This window comes from Pelophylax lessonae (genome assembly GCF_965119305.1).
Source record: "Pelophylax lessonae genome assembly, chromosome: 4".
NCBI lineage: Eukaryota > Metazoa > Chordata > Amphibia > Anura > Ranidae > Pelophylax > Pelophylax lessonae.
The window spans coordinates 403,355,928-403,381,932 of NC_138771.1; the positions used below are offsets into that span (position 1 = coordinate 403,355,928).

General features: G+C 43.3%; 1 protein-coding gene across 1 annotated transcript in view; it reads left to right on the forward strand.

Annotated features, from left to right (window-relative positions):
* Positions 1 to 26,005, forward strand: part of JADE2 (jade family PHD finger 2) — an 829,642-nt gene that overhangs the window by 667,660 nt on the left and 135,977 nt on the right. Inside the window, exon 9 of the mRNA XM_082255681.1 lies at positions 14,796 to 15,284. Coding sequence (XP_082111807.1) covers positions 14,796 to 15,284 — 489 coding nt within the window. The remainder of the gene's footprint in view (positions 1 to 14,795; positions 15,285 to 26,005) is intronic.

The window sequence follows — 26,005 nt, forward strand, 5'->3', positions numbered from 1 at the left end:
GGTAACATCGCCGCAAAATGGCGTGAGTTTTCTATGCCATTATTGGCACCTTTTTATCTTATTGGCAAAATAACATTTTTGCCTGATGTTTCAGCGCATCTCTACTTGTACTCTACATCTCTACTCCTATCTCTTCTTCAAGCAAAGATTTTTCATGCTTCTAAAGTAATCTCCAGAGAGATGAGATTCCTGCAATGTACAATATCTGTTTTTAAATGTTTAGTTGAGATATTTGATAATCTCTGGTCTGGGTAAATTCCTGCTTCCTGTTGCGAGTTCTGGGAGACCAATTATTCAAAGATTATTTCATCTAGCTTTATCCAACAGAGCTTGTCATACCTTTAATTGCTGCTGTAAGGCTACATTGGCCTGGTTCCATTCATCTTCCAATGATGAGACCCACAGCTCAGCCTCTGTCAGATGTTATGACTGATACCCAACAACTTTAGCTGTTCAATGCCTGTAGTCACTGCCTTATCCAGTGTTGTTGTAATAATGGGAATTCCAGTGTATTGTGCAGAAGGTCGCCTGTTGTTGGAGTGTGTATGCTAACACATTTTTCCAATTATGGTTTATGGCATAGTACCCATGCACACAGAAACAATTATGGTCATGTATATGTTATACATAAGGAAGGGGATATACAGTGGGTACGGAAAGTATTCAGACCCCCTTAAATTTTTCACTCTTTGTTATATTGCAGCCATTTGCTAAAATCATTTAAGTTCATTCTTCTTCCTCATGAATGTACACATAGCACCCCATACTGACAGAAAAACACAGAATTGTTGACATTGTTGCAGATTTATTAAAAAAGAAAAACTGAAATATCACATGGTCCTAAGTATTCAGACCCTTTGCTGTGACACTCATATATTTAACTCAGGTGCTTTCCATTTCTTCTGATTATCCTTGAGATGGTTCTACACCTTCATTTGAGTCCAGCTGTGTTTGATTATACTGATTGGACTTGATTAGGAAAGCCACACACCTGTCTATATAAGACCTTCCAGATCACAATGCATGTCAGAGCAAATGAGAATCATGAGGTCAAAGGAACTGCCTGAAGAGCTCAGAGACAGAATTGTGGCAAGGCACAGATCTGGCCAAGGTTACAAAAAGATTTCTGCTGCACTTAAGGTTCCTAAGAGCACAGTGGCCTCCATAATCCTCAAATGGAAGACGTTTGGGATGACCAGAACCCTTCCTAGAGCTGGCCGTCCGGCCAAACTGAGCTATCGGGGGAGAAGAGCCTTGGTGAGAGAGGTAAAGAAGAACACAAAGATCACTGTGGCTGAGCTCCAGAGATGCAGTCAGGAGATGGGAGAAAGTTGTAGAAAGTCAACCATCACTGCAGCCCTCCACCAGTCGGGGCTTTATGGCAGAGTGGCCCGACGGAAGCCTCTCCTCAGTGTAAGACACATGAAAGCCTGCATGGAGTTTGCTAAAAAACACCTGAAGGACTCCAAGATGGTGAGAAATAAGATTCTCTGGTCTGATGAGACCAAAATAAAACTTTTTGGCCTTAATTCTAAGCGGTATGTGTGGAGAAAACCAGGCACTGCTCATCGCCTGTCCAATACAGTCCCAACAGTGAAGCATGGTGGTGGCAGCATCATGCTGTGGGGGTGTTTTTCAGCTGCAGGGACAGGACGACTGGTTGCAATCGAGGGAAAGATGAATGAGGCCAAGTACAGGGATATCCTGGACAAAAACCTTCTCCAGAGTGCTCTGGACCTCAGACTGGGCCGAAGGTTTACCTTCCAACAAGACAATGACCCTAAGCACACAGCTAAAATAGAGCCCTGACTTAAACCCAATTGAGCATCTCTGGAGAGACCTAAAAATGGCTGTCCACCAACGTTTACCATCCAACCTGACAGAACTGGAGAGGAAGGAGGAATGGCAGAGGATCCCCAAATCCAGGTGTGAAAGACTTGTTGCATCTTTCCCAAAAAGACTCCTGGCTGTATTAGATCAAAAGGGGGCTTCTACTAAATACTGAGCAAAGGGTCTGAATACTTAGGACCATGTGATATTTCAGTTTTTCTTTTTTAATAAATCTGCAACAATGTCAACAATTCTGTGTTTTTCTGTCAGTATGGGGTGCTATGTGTACATTCATGAGGAAGAAGAATGAACTTAAATGATTTTAGCAAATGGCTGCAATATAACAAAGAGTGAAAAATTTAAGGGGGGTCTAAATACTTTCCGTACCCACTGTACTCTCCATCGGGCCTAAGCTGTAAGGCTGGCCTTCCTATTAAATGTGAATATAAAATTGCAAATAATCTAAAACCACTTCTGCCTGTTTGGATCCATTCAGACCAGGCTGGTATACAAGGGTGAGAGGCCAGAGATAATTCTTCAAGTGTAATCTTGATCCATTACTCTGTCCCCTTTAAACTCCCAATGCTGCTTATGTCCACAGATACTGAGAAAGCATTCAGCTTAAATCCTAGGCTCATATCGTGAATCTCCGGCTGATAATCATCTGCAACTGCAAGTGTGACCTTTAACCACTTAACGACCGGCGCACGACGATCTACGTCGGCACTCAGCCCCGGCCAGGCAAACTGACGTAGGCCTACGTCAGCACTTTTTGCCGGCCCTGTGCGCGCTCCCGCGCCCCGCCGCCGCCGCGGATGACTCGATTGGGTTCAGAACCGATCAGTCATCAGGTCCAGGCCAATCATTTTTGGTCTGGACCTGTTGATCGGTCCTGCCCAATCAGATCACCCTCTAAGCCTGTGAAATGTAAACACAGGCTTAGAGGAGATGTGCCCTCCCCTCACAACGGTCTTTTTGGATCCAGCGTGAGAGGAGAGCACATCTTACTGTGAGTAATTGCACCAAGCACACCACACACAGCTAGATAGGCACATTTCACCCCCGATCGCCTCCCCAATTAACCCCTACAGCACCTGACACAACACACACTATATACAGCATATAGCATTTACCTATATACCTGTATAAGTGTGATTTGTGAACAGGTGTAGCACTTGCGACCCCCCCTTTTCCACTCAAATTACCCCCCACCCCCCCCAAATCCCCTGGATTTAACCCACTGATCCCCCCTGAACCCCCCCTGATCACCGCCGTTAACCCCTACACCCTCTGCCCCTACACCCTCTGTCACATCAGCACTAATACAAACGCAATGTACAGTATTTTTGTATTAGTGTCATTGTGATCAGAATTAGCGCAGGCGACTATGTTTCTGTCCCAAGAAGGTTTAGGGTCCCCGCCACCCGCCCAATAAAGATTTAACCACCTGACCCCCCCCTGATCACCCCTACACCCCCTGCCATAACACACACCGTATACAGTATATAGCATTTTGCTATATACCCGTATAAGTGTGATTTGTGGTCAGGTCTAGCGCTTGCGACCCCCCCTTTTCCACTTGAATTACCCGCCACCCCCCCTAATAAAGATTTAAGCCCCTGATCCCACCTGATCCCCCCCTGATCACCGCTAGTTAACCCCTACACCCTCTGTCACATCAGCACTAATACAAACGTAATATACTGTATTTTTGTATTAGTGTGATTGTGATCAGAATTAGCGCAGGCGACTAAGTTTCTGTCCCAAGGAGGTTTAGGGTCCCCCCCACCCGCCCAATAAAGATTTAACCCCCTGACCCCCGCCTGATCACCCCTACACCCCCTGCGACAACACACACTGTATACAGTATATAGCATTTTCTATATACCCGTATAAGTGTGACTTGTGACCAGGTTTAGCGCTTGCCACCGTTTCTTTTATCCGTAGGATACCCGCCAGCCCCTTCCAATAAAGATTTAAACCCCTGATCCCCCCCTGATCACATCCCGTTAACCCCTACACCCTCTGTCACATTAGCACTAATACACACATAATATACTGTTTTTACTGTATTTTGTATTAGTGTCATTGTGACTTGAGGTTGCGCTAGCTAGCTAGTTTCTTTCCCAAAGGAGGTTTAGGGTCCCCGCCACCCCCCCAGATCCCCAGCGCATAGTTTAGAAATAACCCCTTGATTACCACATGCACACACACACGCACATACACTTCCATTTCTAGTATAGTGTTTGAACAGATCAATATCTGATCTGATCAGAACTATACTAGCGCCCCCATAGTTTAGGGTTCCCAAAACGCAGTGTTTGCAAGGTCAGCACTGATTCCTGCCAGCACCTGCGTTTAACCCTTTCACCCAGGTAAGTGTAGTAATCAATAGATTACTGTCACTTACAAAAAAACACAAGACACAAAACCGCTGTGTTAGCAGAGTCAGGCCTGATCCCTGCTAGCATTAGCAGTTTTTTTTGGTAGCGCTTGAAATAATCTTCGACAACCAGGTGCTTTTATTACCTGTGAGTCGCATCACTGTACGGGTAAATTTAGTTACCAAAATGTCTAAACGTTCGTACAGTGATGAAGCTATTTACAGTATAATGACCATGTCAGGTGAGAGCGATGGGGAAGCCTCACCGGCAGAATCAGGGTCAGTATACGAACCAAATGACAGCAGCGGCTCCCTGACAGATAGCTCCGACGACAGATGGGTCCCTGTTAGACCCAGGCGTACCCGACCCCATTCTGGAGTTGTTGAGATGCAGGAATCGCAGGGTGCTCGTATGTAGCAGAGTGTGGGTACTAGTGCCGCTCATCCTTCTGGCGACCTGGCAAGCGCCAGCGGCCTAGTACACCCTGGACCTAGTACAACCAGCACTGCAGTAAGACCTGGTGACGTGGCGAGTCCCCTAAGTGCAGTTGAAGCTGGTGCGGTGGCTAGCACAAGTAGTGGCCCGCAGCCACCGCGTATTCGAAGACAGGCCCGTAGAGCCCATAGTGCCCTCCCTGATGCGCTGACATATCCCAATTGGCAACCCACTGATTCTACAGCGCCAGTACTTCCCCCATTCACCGGCCAACCTGGAATCCACGTGGAGACAGCTGGTTTTACGCCCCTGAACTTTTATGAGCTGTTCTTCACGGAAGATCTTTTCAGATCTATTGTGGATCAATCAAATTTATATGCACAACAGTTCATCGCCGCCAACCCAAATTCGCCCCTTGCCAGACCATTCGGCTGGAAACCTATAACGGTTTTCGAATTTAAGATCTTTCTGGGCCTTTCCCTCCACATAACTAAACAGAGTGAATTGCGGCTATATTGGTCCACTAGCCCACTTCACCATATGCGCATGTACTCTGCCTCCATGTCTAGGGTGAGATATGAGCAAATTCTGCGATTTATGCATTTCAGCGACAATGAAATCTGTCGTCCTCGGGGAGACCCTGCATACGATCGGCTCCACAAAATTCGGCCCCTCATAGACCACTTTAATCAGCGGTTTGCAGCCTTGTTTACCCCCGAACAAGTTGTCTGCGTTGACGAGTCCCTGATTAAATTTACTGGCCGCCTTGCTATGAAACAGTACCTCCCCAGCAAGCGTGCCAGATACGGGGTCAAGCTGTACAAGCTCTGTGACAGGGCCATAGGCTATACAGTTAGTTTCCGGGTCTATGAGGGAAAAGATAGCTGTGTGGAGCCCCCCAACTGCCCAGACTACATAGGGAGCAGCGGTAAGATCGTTTGGGACTTGGTGTCACCCTTATCCGGAAAGGGGTACCATTTGTACGTGGACAACTTTTATACAAGCGTGCCACTATTTAGTCACCTGCTCGAATTACAAATTGGCGCATGTGGCACCGTGCGACCTAATCGCCGGGGCTTCCCCCAACGGCTTGTAGATTCCCGTCTTAGTCGGGGGGCGAGAGCCTGCTTGAAAACGGACAAATTGCTTGCGGTGAAGTGGAAGGATACACGGGATGTTTATGTTCTGTCCTCCCTTCACGCAGACACGACAATCCAAATCACTACGGCAACTGGCGTTGTGGAGAAACCCCTCTGTGTCCACGAATATAACCTTAACATGGGAGGGGTGGACCTTAACGACCAGCTTTTGGCGCCGTATTTAGTTGCCCGTAAAGCCAGACGCTGGTACAAAAAAGTGTCTGTTTACCTTTTCCAATTGGCGATGCTGAACGCCTTTGTCCTATACAGGGCGTCAGGACGAACTGGATCTTTCCGGGAATTCCAGGAAGAGATCATCCTTGCCTACCTGTACCCAGGAGGCATGCCTGCCCAACTTCCCCTTCCAGATGCAGTGAGCCGGCTGCATGAGAGGCATTTTTCTTATGTCCTCCCGAGTACCCCTACCCAAAGATGGCCCCAAAGAAGATGTCGTGTCTGTAGCAGGCGCGGATTTAGGCGTGACACCCGTTATTATTGTCCCAAATGTCCTGACCAACCTGGTCTCAGCATCGGGGAATGTTTTGAGCGCTACCATACACTAGTGGAGTATTAGTGTAGGGTACAGCACGACACAGTGTAGGGCACACAAACACAGGGTCTCGAAGGATGTTGGATGTCCATCGACATTTTGAGAGACCCAAGCTGGAAGAGAAGATCGCAGTCCCATATCAAGACATGAAGAAACAGTTAGAAAGAAAAATAAAAGGATCCAAAAACTGTTGTTGTGTCAGTAATTTTATATGTCCTTCTACTCTTCTTACTGTACATTTAAATGTCCTTTGTTTGTTTTTTCATTCTTTTGTGACCTGTTTCTCTTGCAGGTACTCGTCGGCTACCACGCATTGATTTTATATATTCTGACACAAACAGTGTTTGCGCTCAGCATATATGGATACCTTTGCTGATAGCAGCTGTGGTGATTTTCTGATTTCAGCACTGCAGTTAAAATCCTATTTTGGTATACGTGGATAGTGCCCTGTATATCCATCATTAAATTCAGTAGGTGGTTGTTTGGGCGGTTAATGATGAGAATCCAAAAACTTTTGTTGTGTCAGTCATTTTATATGTCCTACTCTTCCTAATGTACTTTTTTTTAATGTACTTTGTTTTTTCATTCTTTTGTGACCTGTTTCTCTTGCAGGTACTCGTCGGCTACCACGCATTGATTTTATATATTCTGACACTAACAGTGTTTGCGCTCAGCATATATGGATACCTTTGCTGATAGCAGCTGTGGTGTTTTTCTGATTTCAGCACTGCAGTTAAAATCCTATTTTGGTATACGTGGATAGTGTCGTGTATACCCATCATTAAATTCAGTGGGTGGTTGTTTGGGCGGTTAATGATGAGTAATACTACGCATTATTCCTGTGCTGATTTCTGATAGGTTCTCTTTTTTTCCGTTCAGCCCACAGGCTGCATGAAAAAAAAAAAAACCTATATGCCAAACAAGGACTAGCAATGTACTGGTACGTTGCTGGACTTTGAGTGGTTATACCAGGATGATGCCTGCAGATTTAGGCATCATCTTGGTATCGTTTTTTACAGCCAGCGGTCGGCTTACATGTAAAAGCAATCCTAGCAGGTAATTGGCCGCTAGACTGCTTTTACATGCAGTGGGAGGGGCCTCCCCCCCCCCCCACCGCCGCCTTCCGCAGCCTTCCGTGGTTTTTCTCGGGCTCTCCTGTCCCACCAGTTAACCCGAGAGTGCAGCCGGTGGTTCAGTTATCTAACCATAGAGCTAATTGAAGATTAGAATGGCTCCAATCATCTCTATGGCCTAAGATGCCGGAGGCTACGAGCATTTCATGACTTCTTTTTCGCCAGAAATAAACAGGGCCATTGGGAAAGTATTTTATCACACCAATTTTGGCGTGGTCAGAAGCGTTAAGGTCAGAGGAGAGATCTAGAGTATAAAAGACCCCAATTTTTTAAAAAAAGAGTACCTGTCACTACAGATTGCTATCATAGGGGATATCTAAATTCACTGTGATAGCAATAAAAATGATTTAAAAAAAAAAAAAATTAAAGGAAAGGTGTCAAAATAACATAAAAAAGCAAAAAAAAAAAAAAAAAATCGAGCCCCCCCCTTTCCCCCCGTGCTTGCGCGCAATGGCAAACGCAAGCGTTGGTCTAGTGTCATATGTAAACCGCAATTTCAGCATGCATGTGAGGTATCGCCGCGATCGCCAGATCGAGTGCAGTAATTCTTGCAGTAGACCTCCTCTGTAAGTCTAAAGTGGTAACCTGTAGAGACTTTTAAAGGTTTTTAAAAATGTACGTACGTTTTTGCCGCTGCGCAGGTGTGCGCAATTTTTAAAGCATGTCATGTCAGGTGTCTATGAACTCGGCATAAGATCATCTTTTAAATTTTACCAAAAAAATTGGAATTATATAGTGTATTTGTGCAATAAATTTAAAAAAAAATGTATTTTTTTCGCAAACATTGCGTTTGGAAAATCTGTGCGCAAATACCGTGTGACAAAAAAATTTGCAACATCCACCATTTTATTCTATAGGGCCTCTGATTTAAAGAAATATATAATGTTTGGGGGTTCAAAGTAATTTTCTAGTAAAAAAAAAATATTTTTTCATGTAAACAAAAAGGCACAGAAAAGGCTTGGTTTTCAAGTGGTTAGAAGAGTGGGTGATGTGTGGATAAGATTGAGCATAAAATGCCGGGACAGTTCAAACACCCCCCAAATGACCCCTTTTTGAAAAGTAGACACCCAAAGCTATTTGCTGAGAGGCATGGTGAGTCCATGGAATATTTTATATTTTGCTACAAGTGTCGGGAAAATTATTATTTCTTTTTTTTTTTTTTTTTTTTTTTACAGAAAGTTGTCACTAAATGATATATTGCTCACACATGCCATGTGTATATGTAAAATGACACCCCAAAATACATTCTGCTGCTTCTCCTGAGTACAGGGATACCCCATGTGTGAGACTTTTTGGCAGCCTAGCTGTGTACGTGCCCCCGAAAACCAATCCACATCTTCAGGTTTTCTAATGGCGTAAATTGCTGATTTTACCCCTGACTACCCGTCACGGTTTCAGAGGCCCTGAAATTTCAAGATAGCACAAACCCCCCCCCCCCCCAAATGACCCCATTTTGCAAAGTAGACACTCCAAGCTATTGGCTGAGAAGCATGGTGAGTCCATGGAATAGTTTATATTTTGCCACAAGTTTCGGGAAAATAATTTTTTTTTATTTTTATTTTTTTTTTTTTTACACAAAGTTGTCAGTAAATGATATAATGCTCACCCATGCCATGGGTATATGTGAAATGACACCCCAAAATACATTCTGTTGCTTCTCCTGAGTACAGGGATACCCCATGTGTGAAACATTTTTGCAGTCTAGCCGAGTACAGGTCCCCGAAAACCAGTCCCCACTTTCAGGCTTTCCAAAGGCGTAAATTGTTGATTTCACTCCTGACTACCTATCACAGTTTCAGAGGCCCTAAAATTCCAAGATAGCACAAAACCCCCCCCCCCCCCAAATGACCCCATTTTGGAAAGTAGACACCCAAGCTGTTTGCTGAGAGGCATGGTGAGTCCATGGAATATTTTATATTTTGTATATATCATAGGTAAAAAGGCGCTGGTAATCTTAATATATCACGTGTTATAAAAATTAATAGGTGATTTAAAGTGTAATATATGTGATTAAAAATTGCTACAAATATATATATGATCTACTATTAGTGCAATTAGCAAAGAAAAGTGCATACCAGTGCAATTTCAATTCAGAAGTGTTTGTGCTTCTCAAAGTAAATTAATCCACAAAGGTGTGGATCAGTGAACCAATAAATAGATATATAAAGAATTCCATACAAAAATCACATAAGAATATATAAAAATATAAATATATAAATGTGCTCCAAGTAGTGTTTAAAAATCCAGGCAATAGCATGCAATCAAAATTGTGCTTGGTGGATTCTTATTAATCCCTTCACAGTGCTCCAGGTGCTGGGATGTGACAACCGTCAATTAAGAAGTGCTTGTGCTTCTCAAAGTAAATTAATCCACAAAGGTGTGGATCAGTGAACCAATAAATAAATATATAAAGAATTCCATACAAAAATCACATAAGGATATATAAAAAAATCACATAAGAATATATAAAAAAGTATAAATATATAAATGTGCTCCAAGTAGTGTTTAAAAGTCCAAGCAATAGCATGCAATCAAAATTGTGCTTGGTGAATTCTTATTAATCCATTCACAGTGCTCCAGGTGCTGGGATGTGACAACCGTGGCCTCTTACCAGCTAGCAGCAGGTCACAAGGACCCCCAACGCCTGTGATCCCTTTATTGGGTGGATCAGACCTCTCCTCGATTGCTTGGATCTCTGGCTCCTATATTACTCGAGTTGGACCATGTAGTCCCCCCATACACATAAAGATATAGAAGAACAAATAGCCTCCAATAGTGAAATACTGTTTTATTCTCCAAAAAACATACACTATAAGGTGACAATTAGCCTCTTACTATTTGTTGTGCCCTCCTGGCACTGGGCAATTCGGCAGTACAAAATCGTTTTTTTGGGTCTTAGGAAGATATTCTCCGGGGATCTGCAGCACCCTGTATCTCCTTTCCCCCTTTCTTTGTATTGCAGCGGTGGATGTGTATCCCAGCCTCTGTTCCGAATGCCTCTGTGTGTTACTTCCGGGTTAGCATTGACCACAATGCATTTCGCTTAACGAGCGTCCTCAGCCAGTCTGTGCTGGCCCTGTAATGTAATTTTTATAACACGTGATATATTAAGATTACCAGCGCCTTTTTACCTATGATATATACCTATTTATTGTTTTATTACAATTAAAAGGGCAGCAGGTTCAACAATCTTTTATTTAAAGGGCCAGGCGCCTTCTCTTTTCTTTTTATTGCTATTTTATATTTTGCCACAAGTTTCGGGAAATATATATATATATATTTTTTTTTTTACACAAAGCTGTCAGTAAATGATATATTGCTCACACATGCCATGGGTATATGTGAAATAACACCCCAAAATACATTCTGCTGCTTCTCCTGAGTACAGGGATACCCCATGTGTGAGACTTTTTTGCAGTCTAGCCGAGTACAGGACCCCGAAAACAAACCTCCACTTTCAGGCTTTCCAAGGGCGTAAATTGTTGATTTCACTCCTGACTACCTATCACAGTTTCGGAGGCCCTAAAATTCCAAGATAGCACAAAACCCCCCCCCAAATGACCCCATTTTGGAAAGTAGACACCCTGAGCTATTTGCAGAGAGGCATGTTGAGTGTTTTGCAGATCTCACTTTTTGTCACAAAGTTTTGGAAATTGAAAAAAGAGGAAAAAAAATGCATTTTCCTGTTTTTTCTTCATTTTCCAAAAAAAAATGAGAGCTGCAAAATACTCACCATGCCTCTCAGCAAATAGATTGGAGTGTCTACTTTGCAAAATGGGGTCATTTGGGGGGGGGGGGGTTTGTGCCATCTTGGCCTTTTATGGACTTCAAAAGTGTGATAGGTAGTAAGGAGTGAGATCAACAATTTACGCCCTTAGAAAGCCAGAAGGTGCAGATTGGTTTTCCGGGTCCTGTACGCGGCTAGACTGGCAAAAAGTCTCACACATGGGGTATCCCTGTACTCAGGAGAAGCAGCAGAATGTATTTTGGGGTGTCATTTCACATATACCCATGGCATGTGTGAGCAATATATCATTTACTGACAACTTTGTGTAAAAAAAAAAAATATATATATATATATATTTCCCGGAACTTGTGGCAAAATATAAAATATTCCATGGACTCACCATGCCTCTCAGCAAATAGCTTGAGGTGTCTACTTTCCAAAATGGGGTCATTTGGGGGGGTTTTGTGCTATCTTGGAATTTTAGGGCCTCCAAAACTGTGACAGGTAGTGCAGAGGTGACATGAACAATTTACGCCATTAGAAAACCTGAGAGTGTTGATTGGTTTTCGCGGTCCTGTACACAGCTAGGCTCCCAAAGAGTCTCACACATGGGGCATCCCCATACTCAAGAGAAGCGGCAGAATGTATTTTGGGGTGTCATTCCACATATACCCATGTCATGTGTGAGAAATTTATCTTTTAGTGACAACGTTGTGTAAAAAAAAAAAATTAAAAAAAAAATTGTAATTTTCCCGAAACTTGTGGCAAAATATAAAATATTCCATGGACTCACCATGCCTCTCAGCAAACAGCTTGGGGTGTCTACTTTCCAAAATGGGGTAATTTGGGGGGTTTTGTGGTATCTTGACATTTCAGGGCCTCCTAAACTGTTATAGGTAGTGAGAAAATGCAATGAAAAATGTACGCCCTTTGAAATTCTGATGGTGGTGATTTGTTTTCGGGCTCCCGTACACAGCTACGCTCCCAAAAAGTCTCACATATGTGGTATCCCTGTACTCAGGAGAAGCAGCAGAATATATTTTGGGGTGTAATTACACATATACCCATGGCATGTGTGAGCAATATATCATTTCAATGACAACTTTGTGTAAAAAAAAAAAATATCAAATACCACCAAAAGAAAGCTCTGTTTGTGGGGAAAAAAAGGACGTAAATTTCGTTTAGGTACAGCATTGCATGACCGCGCAATTATCAGTTAAAGTCACGAAGTGCCAAGTTGAAAAAAGGGGTCTGGTCTTTTAGCAGCCAAATCCTCTGGGGCTTAAGTGGTTAAAGGGACTGTGTTATTCAGATAGGTAAAATGAGGAAATTCAAACTGAAATGTGCACTTGTTGGGATAAGCATATAACAGCAAGCAATGCATTCTTAGCCACTTTCCTTACTTCTATACTTTTGGTCATCTGAAAAGCATCTGAAAAGCAATATCAAGCCGACCCTTCTGTTTTCTTAAAGCGTTACTAAAGACTAATTTTGTTTTTACTAAAATAACAAACACAATATACTTGCATTGCATTACACAATATACTTGCACTACAATGGCATTGCACAGAGCAGCCACGGACTACCTCTTCTGGGATCCCCCGTTGCCCCTGTCCGCTCCTCCTTTTCACACTCTGCCACCATAGGGCAGACATGTGGGTGCGCTCCTGAGCCAAGCAATGTCTGTCTATGGACAGACATATTCTGTCTCAGCCCCGCCCTTGCTCCCTCCTCACTGGATTTGATTGACAGCAGCAGGAGCCAATGGCTTTGCTGCTGCCTGAATGTCCAGTGAGTAGAGAGCGAGCAGAGTTGCTGCTTTCAGCCACAGGGCTGGTTTGAGATTGGGTTCAGGTAAGTCATGGAAGGTTTTTACTTCAATTCAGAGAATGCATTTTGGTAAAAAACCTCCTGTCTTTAGAACTGCTTTACACTGTAAGTGGGAAATCTGCCCAACGAGGATACAGATAGTAATAAAAAAAACCTGAAAGAGATTTTCCCCCATTCAACTAAAAATGCTTTTATTGTTGTCTTTACCCCTCTTACTTCCTGGCTCAGTAACCACCATCACTGGGACATATGGAGTGGGGTTGGACTCCAGGGGAGATAGGCAACAGTGAAAACATGTACCCATTCCATCCAAAACAGTTTGGCTGAGTTTCCCTATAATTTGAATAGATCACATCTTCTGCCCTGGTACAAAAAAAGAGATGGTAAACATACAATAAATGCGTCTAATGAGTTATTCTTATTACTTTAGTCATTTATTTCTCCCATCTAGACAGCTCAAAAAGCCACGGCGACTATAAGGCTACAAGTGCTCATCAGACTTGGGGACAACACCCACATGCAGCATTCATTTGTGGGATCATCCTGTAATTACACTCCTAAATGTTCATACAATGGATGTAATTAAGCTTCATAATACTGAGACTGTATAACATGAATACTTATGTAACATTAATTTATGTCAGTATTCCTGTGTGTAAAAGGCTTACGACATACTGTTCAGTCTGATTTGTTATTAACGTAAGGGCGCTTGGTTATTTTGGTTAAATCTATAATTCACCTGCTGCCATTTTAATTGTATAAATACAATAATTATTATAGGTAAAAAGGTAAAAAAGGCGCTGGTATAGATAAAATATTTGTACTAGGTTGGATATATTTGTAATTGCAAATAAAGTGCTGATTCTAGTGTGCAGATAATGCTTTGAGTATTCAAAATAAAGTGCTAGCTCTTGTGCGCAAAATTACTGTGAATGTTTACTATGAAGTAAAGTGCTAGTTGAAAATATATACTTTTCTCAGTATTAAACAGTGCAATCAATAAAATAATAGATATGGTTCCTTAAGGTGCTAGACGGTGCAAAAAATAAATAAATATAATTCCTTAAGGTACTTGACAATAGTGCTACACTTATTGTATCTTCAAAAAGTCCCAATATAATAAATATAAATACAATACTCCATGAGTAAATAAATTAGCAATATTTAAAAATATAATAGTGCTTCAATGGTGAACTGTGCTCCAAAAAGTTCATGCAAAGGGTTAATTTCCTATGGATCAGGTGCTCCAGTGAGTAAAGGGTGTAATCAATGCCTCTTACCAGATATTACTAGGTCACACAGAACTCAAGCGCCTTTGATCCTATTATATGGGTGGATCAGACTCCTTCATTCCTCGTTAATTGTTTGTATGGTACCAAAAGATAATTTAAAGATGATAGGAAAATAGAATCCTCCTTCTCCTCACTCCTCCATTTATTTTCTCTGCCTGGTGTCCTCCGACTGACCGCCCAGACCTCCGACTATACTGAGTCCTCCCCGATCTACTCCGACACTGAGCCCGGCCTACTAAATGTTCATACAATGGATGTAATTAGGCTTCATAATACTGAGACTGTATAACATGAATACTTATGTAACATTCATTTATGTCAGTATTCCTGTGTGTAAAAGGCTTACGACATACTGTTCAGTCTAGTTGTTTTATTTTCTGTTATTCTTAGCATTTAATTAGAAAATGAACTCACGTAATGGCTCACCTTTAGATTGCTTTTTTGTCCTACTGATATAATTGTGCTTTATTTGCAGTGCTCTATGCCATCCTGTGTCACCGCTTTCCATGTTACTTGCGCCTTTGATCACAACCTGGAAATGCACACTACCTTGGCGGAAAATGATGAGGTAAAATTTAAATCCTTCTGTCTTGAGCACAGCAGTGGAGCCACCAAACCGGAGGATCAGTGCAGCCAAAGACCTTCATCATCTGTCTCCCAGGCAGATACTGACCAAACCAAGCTGGACCTAGAAAAGGTAACTTTGAGGAAACAAAAGCTACAGCAGTTGGAGGAGGATTTCTACGAACTTGTTAAGCCAGATGAGGTGGCAGAAAATATTAACGTGAACAAGAATGCGATTGACTTTATTTATCAGTACTGGAAACTGAAGAGAAAGGCAAACTTTAACAAGCCTCTTCTAACTCCCAAAAAAGATGAAGTGGATGATTTGGCTCAGCAAGAGCAAGATATATTATACCGAAGGCTAAAGCTCTTCACACACTTAAGGCAGGATTTGGAAAGGGTAAGTCTGTAGCACTACACATTTGGTGTGCCCATGAGCTGGTTTTTGCAGATGATTCAACCAGTTTAAAAAAGCACTACCAATAACTGTGATTGATTTAATAATATGTATTATGTACTTTTTTTAACATGTAAACAAATCCCTGTGATCATTACATATCTCCGAAGAAGGGAATGGGCCCTGTATTGTGCATCTATTCAGAGGCATCCATTCAGTCCTCAGTAGTGCATGTGCATCATATTTTATTTGAGATCTGCTGTTTAAACAGTCTGATTTTTAAAGGTTGCCTTTAACCACTTAAGCCCCGGAAGATTTTACCCCCTTCCTGACCAGGGGGTTTTTTTTTACGATTTTTTTACTGCGTGACTTTAACGGACAAATGCGCGGTCGTGCGACGCTGTACCTAAACGAATTTGACGTCCTTTTTTTCCCACAAACAGAGCTTTCTTTTGGTGGTATTTGATCACCTGTGCGATTTTTTGATCATGCGCTATAAACAAAAAAAGAGCGTAAATTTTGCAAAAATAACAATATTTTTCACATTTTTTTATATAAAAATTCCCAAAAAAAATTAAAAAATCAAAATTTTTTAACATTTTCGGCCAATGTGTTTTATGCTACATATGTTTGGTAAAAAAAATTGCAAAAAGCGTATTTTGTTTGGTTTGCGCAAAAGTTATCGCGTTTACTAACAAAGGGAAAGATTTTTGTCATTTTTGGTGTTTTTTTTTTAACGCGTAATGGCGGCGATCTGCGATTTTTTTTTTGCGGGACTGCGACATTGCGCCGAACAGATCGGACCCTTGACTGACATTTTTGACACTTTTGGGGTTACCAGTGATATTACTGCAGTAATCAGTGCTATATATATGCACTGTTACTGTAAAAATGACACTGGCAGGGAAGGGGTTAACTGTATTGGAGAGGGAGGGGTTAAGTGTGTCCTAGGGGCGTGCTTCTAACTGTGATTGGCTGTGGCTACTACTGTAAAAACAGAGATCAACGGTCCTACATAGTAGAACCGTCTGATCTCCATTTTTACACAGGGGAGAATGACAGGCGGCTTGTTTACATTAGTCGCCTGCCTTTCTCCCTCTCTACCAACGATCGCAGTGTGACCGGCGGACATCGGGTCCGCCGGTCACATGCACAGACTCCTTAGTGAAAGAGCCGGGGTGGGCGCGCGCCCCAGCGGGCGCGCGCTCGCCCGCTATTGGCTCACAAGCCGGTGACAGGCTAGTGACGTATATATATGTCAATTTGCCTAGCCGGGGCTGACCGCCACAGTTACTAAAGCTAGATTTCTTTTTTTAATTAAAATAACAAACATGTTATACTTACCTTCTATATGAAATGGTATTGCACAAAGCTGCCCCAAAGCGCTTCTCGGGTCCCCTGCCAGTGCTGTCCATTTCTCCTCTTCAGTGTCTGCCCCCTTAGCAAGTGCTTGCTATGGGGACAGATGCTGCAGGCACACTTTTGAGTTGTGCAGTGTGTCTATAGACACACAAAGCATGACATGACCCTGCCCCTCGCTCACTGGATTTGATTGACGGCAGCAGGAGCCAACGGCTCCAGCTGCTGCCTTCTTGTTTAGTGAGCAGAGCGAGAGAGAGGAGGGTGCCACTACTCTTGGGCACAGCGCTGGATCGTGGTAAGTATTAGGGGGGGGGCAACATTTGAAAGGTTTGTTTACATTTTTTCAGAGAATGCATTAACCACTTCAGTGCAGGGCACTTTCACTTTCTTCCTGCCTAAGGGCTCTTTCACACGGCCGCTCCGTGTGAAAGCTCCGCTGCGGGACTTTTTTTTTTTTTTTCACGGAGCGGATGACATTTGTGTCATCCGCTCCGTAAGTCCGCATATCATCCCATCCGTTTGCGGATGATATGCGGACATAATGTAAGTCCATGGGCATTGCGGATGTCAGCGGGTGACACCGCTGACATCCGATTTTCCTTCCTTTCCGTTTTTTGAACGGATGAAAAAATAGGGTTCTGTTCCGTTCCAAAAAACGGAACAGAACTGAAAGGAAGAAAATTGGATGTCAACGGATGGTATTCCGCTGACATCCGCAATGCCATAGACTTACGTTATGTCCACAAATCATCCGCAAAAAAATAGGATGATTTGTGGACACACGGAGCGGCCGTGTGAAAGAGCCCAAAGTCAGCTTTCAGTTTTCAGCGCTGTCATGCTTTGAATTAAAATTGCACGGTCATACAATGCTGTACCCAAACACAATTTTTATAATTTTTTGAGAGCTTTCTATGGGTTGTTTTTTATCACACTGAGGTTTTTTTTTGTTTTTTTGTTTTTGCTAAATACATTTAAAAAAATTTAGATTTAAAAAAAAAATGTCTTTGTATCTGTTATAAAATATTGGAAATAATTAATTTTTCTCCATTACTTATGTGCCGCGATGAGGTTGCACTGACAGGCACTAATGAGGAGGCACTAATATGCAGCACTGATAGGCGGCCCTGACGGGCAGCCTTTATGGGCAATGATTGGCACTGATTAGGAGGCACTGACAGGCATCACTGATGGGCATTAAAAGGCAGCACTGGTGGGCATTGGTTGATGGAGTTACACTGATAATCATTGCATGGATTATCAGTGCAGATCCCCCCTGTCAGAAAAGCCACTTATCATCTCTTTTCTACTCGGGCTGTCAACATGAGTAGAGGAATGCCGATAACCTGGCGCTTACTAGTTGCACTGTGATTAGCTCCAGGGGTGTGCACGAGCGGCAGGTTCTGAAGGACGTCATATGAAAGCCACCCAAATGTGGTTAAGGAGTCATTTAGTGTATTTTAGAGTGGGAGTAAACTCCCTTTGTTGTTTTGTAGGTACAGGTAAGCCTAAAATAAGGCTTACCTGTAGGTACAGTAAATATCTCCAAAATGTGCACCATTTAGGCAATAATTTCATGTGTAGCAGCCAGGGACGTCACCGACGCATGAGCAATGTGTCCTCAATGGACGGCATGCCGAGGGACTGTGCCATGGCCGTGACTCCTGCATGCTTGCAAAGGGAGTGATGTCATCTGGGCTTGGCCATTCAAACTGCTGAAGTCCACAATCTCGGAAGGAAGACCAGGTGAAAATGAATTTCCCATCAGAAGTGACAGGATGCCGCTGGAGGGATCCCTCTTTTAGGTGCATACTAGCACATTATGACCCTATGGGGGGACCTGTTTTTTTGTTTTTGTTTTTTTTTTTAAACTGGTTTACTACCGCTTCAAGAAATCATGTTAGATCATCCTTTTGGCATGTTGTTTTGCTCTGTGGACATTATTTAAAAAATACACCTTTCCAGCGGGACAACAGCACATCAAAAATGATTTACCTTAAGGCTCGGTTCACACTTGTGTGATGCGGGAACGCTGCGAATATGCAGCCTGTTCCCGCATCGCACCCGCACATCTGGCAGTTCACACTGCCATATGCGATACGCAGGGGGGTGTCAATTAAATGTTAACGACACCCCCAGTTTGATCGCAGTGCGATCTGACAGTTCGCACAGAATCGGATCGCACAAGTGTGAACCACTGTGCGATCCGATTCTGAGGCGGCTGAAAAAATGCTTCCTGTGCGAGTTTGCTGCGGATGCGCTGCGAATTCAGCCTTACAAAGTGTATGGCTGAAATTCGCACCGCACGTGAGATCGCATGTAATGAAGGAGCAGTGCGCTCCGAATTACATGCGATCTCCGCACCCGCACTAGTGTGAACCGGCACTTAAAGTAAAGCCTATGATACTTTTCACATTCCTGCACTGCGGCATGCTTAACAACCAGTTATTCACGCCTTTATGCTCTGCAGGCAACACATTTAAAATGTACTATGGGTTTTTTAAAAAAGCATAATGTGATTTTTTAAGTGCTGCCGTGTAAAAAAAGCATGCTCTGCAGTGTGAAAGTATTCTCTCTGGTCTTACTTGCCCATTTTGAACGTGCCAGTTTATATTCAAAATCTGAGTTCTGAAGTTTAGCTTGCATCTGCTGATTTTGCGTGAAACTTTCAAAAGCTAAATTTGCAGTTTTTCTAGTTCACATGTTTGTAGATTACAGCCTCATAAATATACAAGGAAAGGAGATGGGAATGTCAGATAAATGGCAAAGTAAGACTTTCTGAAATAAACGTTATGCTTCTGTACAAGTAAGCCCCTATGATCATCAATTTAAAGATCAATTTCACTTGTATACATAGCTGTCATGTTTTTTTGCCTTAAAGAGGTTGTAAACTCGTTTTACTTTTTTTTTTTTCTACAACCTGAAAGACAAACACATAATGTGCTAGTATGCATCGCATACTAGCTCATTATGAAATACTTACCTTACAACGAGCCCCGCCGTGCCGCTCACTCACCTGAATGACGGGCGACATGTTCAGTCGCCCGTCTTCCGGGATCGTGGCATCCGGCCATCTGATTGCCCGGAGCCGCGGTGACGTCACTCCCGCGCACGCGTGGGAGCCGACGGTCACGACACGGGACTCTGAAGGAACGGCACCAGCGGCCGTTCCTTCAGAGCGCATGCACCAGTGACGTCACTGGCTGCATGTAAGGTAAATATCTCCTAAACGGTACATGTTTAGGAGATATTTACAGTACCTATAGGTAAGCCTTATCATAGGCTTACCTATAGGATAAAAGTTACAGAGGAGGGTTTACTTCCTCTTTAAACTGTGACATTTGTGCACATAAAAGGAAAGCAGGGGAAAAAGACTAGTCACAGTGTTGCCTATAGGCCTTTTGCATCTGATCATTTTCTCTTTACTAACTTACTTTTCCTTGTTCGGCACAGTTTCTTTGTGCGAAGGGGGCCATCTCAGTAGGTGAGCTCAGGATCAGGGCTTTGTTTCCTCATGAATACCTCTGCTTCTATCTGTAGACATGGTAGAATGTTGTGTGTGCAAATGTTCACTAGTCATTTACAGATCTTTGTAAAACGATCTAATGGCAATGAGCAAACTATAAGTACTGCTTAATTTAAAACTCTGCACACTTTATATTTTGAAAGTGTTAAAACATTAGAACAGAGGAAGAGAGGCAACAGTTGCTAACTAAAATGTTTATTTTCAAATTGCCTGACTTTAGGGAATCAGATATGTCTAAAAGGAGAGTATGTGGTGTAAAGAAGAACTCCAGGCCTTAGTAAAAACGCCTTCGCTGATATCAGCTTTACTAGCACATGAGAGAGCTTACTTTTTGAGGTTTACAGTTGTTTCATGTTGAATTATATGTAAATTCGAAAGCTTTCTTGCTTCTTAGTTATGCCAGTAATAACACTTGTTCTATTTAGGGACTTAAAGGAGAAGTACAGCCAAAGCTCGTTTGGCTGTACTTCTCATGTGGATCCCAGGAGTGTAGTTTGTTATTCACTCCTGTGACATGTTTTCAGCCAACAGCGGGATTCAGCCCGCTGATGTCACAGAGGCGGTCCAGGCTGGGGAAAGATTGCGACCATTTGGTTAGGATCCACCCAAGAGCCTGGATTGGCACCCTTACTCAGCCTCTCAGGGGCCGCTGAGAACCTGAGCCAGCTGCTTCCATCTCCTCCACAGCCCAGCGCTCCAGTGAGCGTTGGGGGAGGGGGAAGAGCTGAGAGCCAGTGACTGATGGCCACCAGCTTTCTGTTCATGGAGCACTGAGAACCAAGCGATCAGCAGTCTTTGGTCAGTCAGTTCTCAGTCTTAGAGCCTACAGGGGACAGATGCAGAATCTGACCAGTGCTGCATCCACCTAGGTAAGAATTAAAAAAATATATATATATAAATATGTTTTTAAGGAGATTTTGCATTCTTTGAATCCCATAAATGAAGCTTCAAACCCAACCAAATCAGGGATATACAATATAGACAAATTAATACAGCCAATCAGCAAGTTCACCAGTGTGCTCAGCATGGTAAGAGAAGCTACACATACAGAGAATTTTGGAATGATATGTAGAACATTGTTGTAATGCAATTGTTCTACAGTATACTGCAGTCCTATCTGGGGAATAATATGTCACAGAATAGCTAGTAGCCATTAGTCACATTTGACTAGACTTGTTGTGTAATACTGAAGACATTTTACTGCTTACCCAAGAAGCTTTTTTGATTCTAATCAGTGTCAGGAACACACCCCAGTAAATATAGCCACGTGTCTCAATAACCTTTTTTTAACCACTGTAGAATGTGTTAATGCTGATGGTGAATTGATGGGAGGTGGAAGGTGTAATAGTTAGTGAAACCCCCTGTTCTATACTGTGTGCAGAAATATTAGGCAAGTGAGTATTTTGACCAAATCATCATTTTTATGCATATTGTCCAACTTCAAGCTATATAAACTTGAATGCTTATTGGATTTAAGCATATCAGGTGATGTATATTTGTGTAATGAGGGAGATTGTGGCCTATGAAGATCAACACCCTATTTTAAGGTGTGCATCGTTATTAGGCAGCTTCTTTTCCTCATGCAAAATAGGTGAAAAAGAGATTTAACTGACTCTGAAAAGTCAAAAATTGTAAAAAGTCTTCCAGTGGGATGCAGCACTGGATATTGGGGCATGATCACAGAACCATCAAACGTTTTGTTGCAAACAGTCAACAGGGTCGCAAGAAATGTGTTGAGATTTGAAAAGAATCAACGTGAAGCTACCAGGAACCCATTATCCTCCAGTGCTATCATATTCCAGAACTGCAACCTACCTGGTGTGTCCAGAAGATCAAGGTGTTTAATGCTCAGAGATATGCCCAAGGTAAGGAAGTCTGAAACCTGACCAACACTGAACAAGACACAAAAGTTGAAACGTCAAGACTGGGCAAAGAAATATCTGAAGACTGATTTTTCAAAAGTTTTATGGACTAATGAGATTAGAGTGACTCTTGACAGACCAGTAACGGGCACAGAGCTCCACTTCAACTCAGACACCGGCACGTTGGACATGGGGTGCTGGTATTATTAAAGATGTGTTGGATCTTTTCGGGTTGAAGATGGACTCAAAATCAACTCTCAAACCTCCTGCCAGTTATTAGAAGACACTTTCTTCAAGCAGTGGCACAGGTAAAAGCCTGCATCTTTCAAGAAGACCATGATATTTATGCAGGACAATGCTCCATTGCATGCATGGAAGTATTCCACTATGTGGCTAGCCAGTAAAGGCCTTAAAGATGAAAGAATAATGACATGGGCCCCCTTCCTCACCTGACCTTAACCCTATTGAGAACTTGTGGGCCCTTCCTAAATGGGAGATTTACGGTGAATAAAAACAGTATACCTCTCTGAAAAGTGTCTGGGAGGCTGTGGTTGCTGCTGCACAAAAAGTTGGAAACACAAACTTTCACTAAAAAAACACATTAAAAGTTAATTTTAGAGGGCACAAACCCACAATTACCCAATGTTTTGTTAAAAATAGATAACTGAACAAATCAACCCTTAATTTACATGCGCCCGTGAAATGGCGACGAACTTCATACCTTTTATTTTCCATAGGTGATGCTTTAAAAGCCCCCTATAGGTCATCAGTTTAACATTACGAAGGAGGTCTGGTGTTAGAATAATTGCTCTCATTCCGGGGTGCAGCAATATGTAACGTGTATCCCAATCAACGTTTTCAGGCGTAGGCGCCCCACTGCATATGTTTACATTTTTACCTACATATATGTAGATGCCTTCATTTTTTTTTGGGGGGGGGGCGATTTTATGTGCCTGGTTGTAATTTAAATTTTTTACAATTAAAACATTTTTTCTCTTTCGTCCACTGACGGACGTAGCTGCTGCTTATTCATAGACGTTGGGTAAAAAGGCCCTCCCTCTAGGAGTGACCAGGCAGAGCAAAAGGCTTTGACACACCCAGGCTATTACCCTCGGCCTTACGGCTGCATTTCCAGTTTAGTTGCAAGCAGTGGAGAAAAACTCTCAGAAAAAACAGAGGGGTGGGAGCTATGTCCGTCGGTGGACTCAGAGAAATGGATTTTACGGTATGTACAAAAATCCCATTTTCTCTTTCGTCCACCGATGGACGTAGCTGCTGCTTATTCATAGATGGTTGGGACGTCCAAAAGCAGTAACCACTGAGGGGTGGGAAAGGAAAAAAAAAACCCAAAGGAATGCAATAAAACATGGAGCCAAACAAGTAACAACTGCGGCTCAAAAGTAACAAAACCACAAAGGAGGAGCGAAAAATAAATCGCTCCTTACACAGCGGCCTGCAACACCTTGCAGCCAAAGGATGCATCTGCAGACGCCAGCACATCCACTCTGTAAAACTTGGTGAATGTGTGTACTGACGACCAAGTGGCCGCCTTACAAAATGCTTGATGGCGGAAGGCCCAGGAGGCACTCAACGCCTGCGTAGAGTGAGCAGTGACAGGGAAAGGCGCTACCCCTAGGCTATTACCCTCGGCCTCACGGCTGCATTTCCAGTTTTAGCTGCCTGGTCTTAGGAGTGGCCAAACAGCTCCCTGCTGGGACGTTTGTCCTAGCTTCCTTTTTTAAACGTCATAAAGGGAACCTTTTTTCTCTTGGATTTTTCTCTTTAATTTTTGATGTTGCTGACTCCGGTTCCTGCTGGAACCCAGTTTGTGCCAGCGAGCGCTTGCAGACTGTAGCTCCGCGCTGGGTCTCCATAGCGACTATAGTCCCGTGAACGGGGACTGGCCTGCGGTGACTTCGCAGAGCATGCCCTTTGGTTGACAGCGCCCTCACTGCGGTGCGGAGGCAGTCTGTCAGGTTGGATGCCCATCCTCAGCAGTGTGGTCAGGTAAGTTCAGTCCCCCTGTCTGGTTAGCGGGCCTGGGTTGGATGTGGGCACCTTCCAAGGTGAGTAGGTCTCTCAGGTACCCACTCCGCATATCACCACCTTCTCTATGATGGGTTGCCTGGGACCTTCCCCTCCTGCCATGACCTCCCCCTACCCTGGATTGTGGCCCCGGGACACTTTTAGTGGGGGTCCCCTATGTGTGGCACCTGAGGGTGCTGGGCAGGGTAGCGGATGGTGGGGGGGGGGTGTCCTCGTGGGGGGGGTGTTGTGGTTGCACTTTTCCGCTGCGGGGGGGTCTTCACCGTGGAAGACCTCCACCAGGACCCCCGGGCCTTATTAGGCACAACACCGCATGTCACTTCTACCGCATGTTAAGTGGCGTGCGCCGCCATTTTCTTGTGGTTTGGCCCCCTTCTCACAGGCCCCAGCAACCTGTGGGTTGTCTCCCTTCATTGGAGCCGGCGGCCATTTCCGGGGACGTGCAGAGCGCGGGAAGCTACTGCCTCTGGTGGGCGGGGAAGCGATGGGTGTTTCCTTTCACAGTGTCGCGCTGTGAAGACATGCTGCTCCTGGTGTGGTAACTAGCGGTGCAGTTGCTGGCCTTTGAGAAAGCGTAAATTAAATCAGCACTTAATCAATCACATAGTAGTCATGAAATAGCCAGGAAAAATAAACATCAAAGCTAGAGAGTGGCAACCCTAAATAAATTAATCAATAAATAGATCAAAATGGTAGTGGCGTGGTGAAGTGCACTGTACTAAGAGGTGCAAAAAAAATGGACCACAATAAAGATATTAAATATTCAGCATAAATCACTAAAAATAAAAGTGACAGTGAATAGAGGTGCACTGTGCTAAACACTGATCAAATCAAAAGGTCTGATCAGGGAAACATAAAAGTGATGAATCACAGTATAAATTGCAATGTGAAAAAATATATACAAATACCCCAAAAAACAACATAGGGGGTTAAACGACAGGTGATAAGGTAAAAAGTCCTTGTTTAAAAAATATTAATCAGGAAAGTTCATAAGTTCTCAAAAAGAGAAGATAAAAGTAGAAAAAGTGCTGGTGTCTAAACGAGTTGTCGGATGTGCGGGAAACTGATTTCCAGTAGCCAAGAGGGTCACTTCTAAGATAGGCTCCTTAATCCCTTAGACAGCCAGCATCAACCATCAATGGGTATAGTATCCTATGCAGGGCTTGAAGCTCAAACCATGGACAAAGGGAGGGACTTCATAGTGTAGTAAGTTTTAAGCAGATTTATTAAAAAACATAATAAAAACTCACATTTAAGTACAGAAATAGCAGCATAATAGCGTGGCAGCGTTATAGAGGTGAATTGCAGTAGCTTCCGGTCTCAGCCAAAGACCGGAAGTGACGTCAAACGGCTTCTCCCGACGCGTTGCGTCACAACACAACGTGACTGCTGCATTTTCAGGGGGGTTTCAAGCCTCGTGGGGGCTTTAGGTATTCCCTGGTATTTTTCTGTGTGCAGCGGTCACCTCTTAAAGGCGCGGTACACGGGGGGGGTGGCGTACTTGCTGGAACCTGTGGTGCAAGTGTCCCCTGCTTAACCGTTTGCGGTGCAGGTTCCAGCGTTTCCACGTATCCCTATCTGCTCCATGTAGTGTTCACATGGGCCATCCTTATAACATGGACTCCTCAGGTTTATCTGCGACCCCTGATGAATTTCCGTGGCCAGCATCTGATACTCATGATGTGTCTTTATTATCTGTCATGCAAGAAATGTCAAGGAAAATGGACAAGGTCATTGCAGCAGTATTTTCCTATAAACAACCTCGCTCCTCGCCTGTCTCCTCTCAGGCCTCGGATTCTGAGGCTGACATGGTCAATGGCGACGCAGACCCTCTTCTGAAGGATGCGTCTCCACATTCAGATGTTTCTGACGTGCAAGAGGATGTTTCTACATCGGCCTTAGCACAGGAAAAGGCGATGGTGGATGCTGTA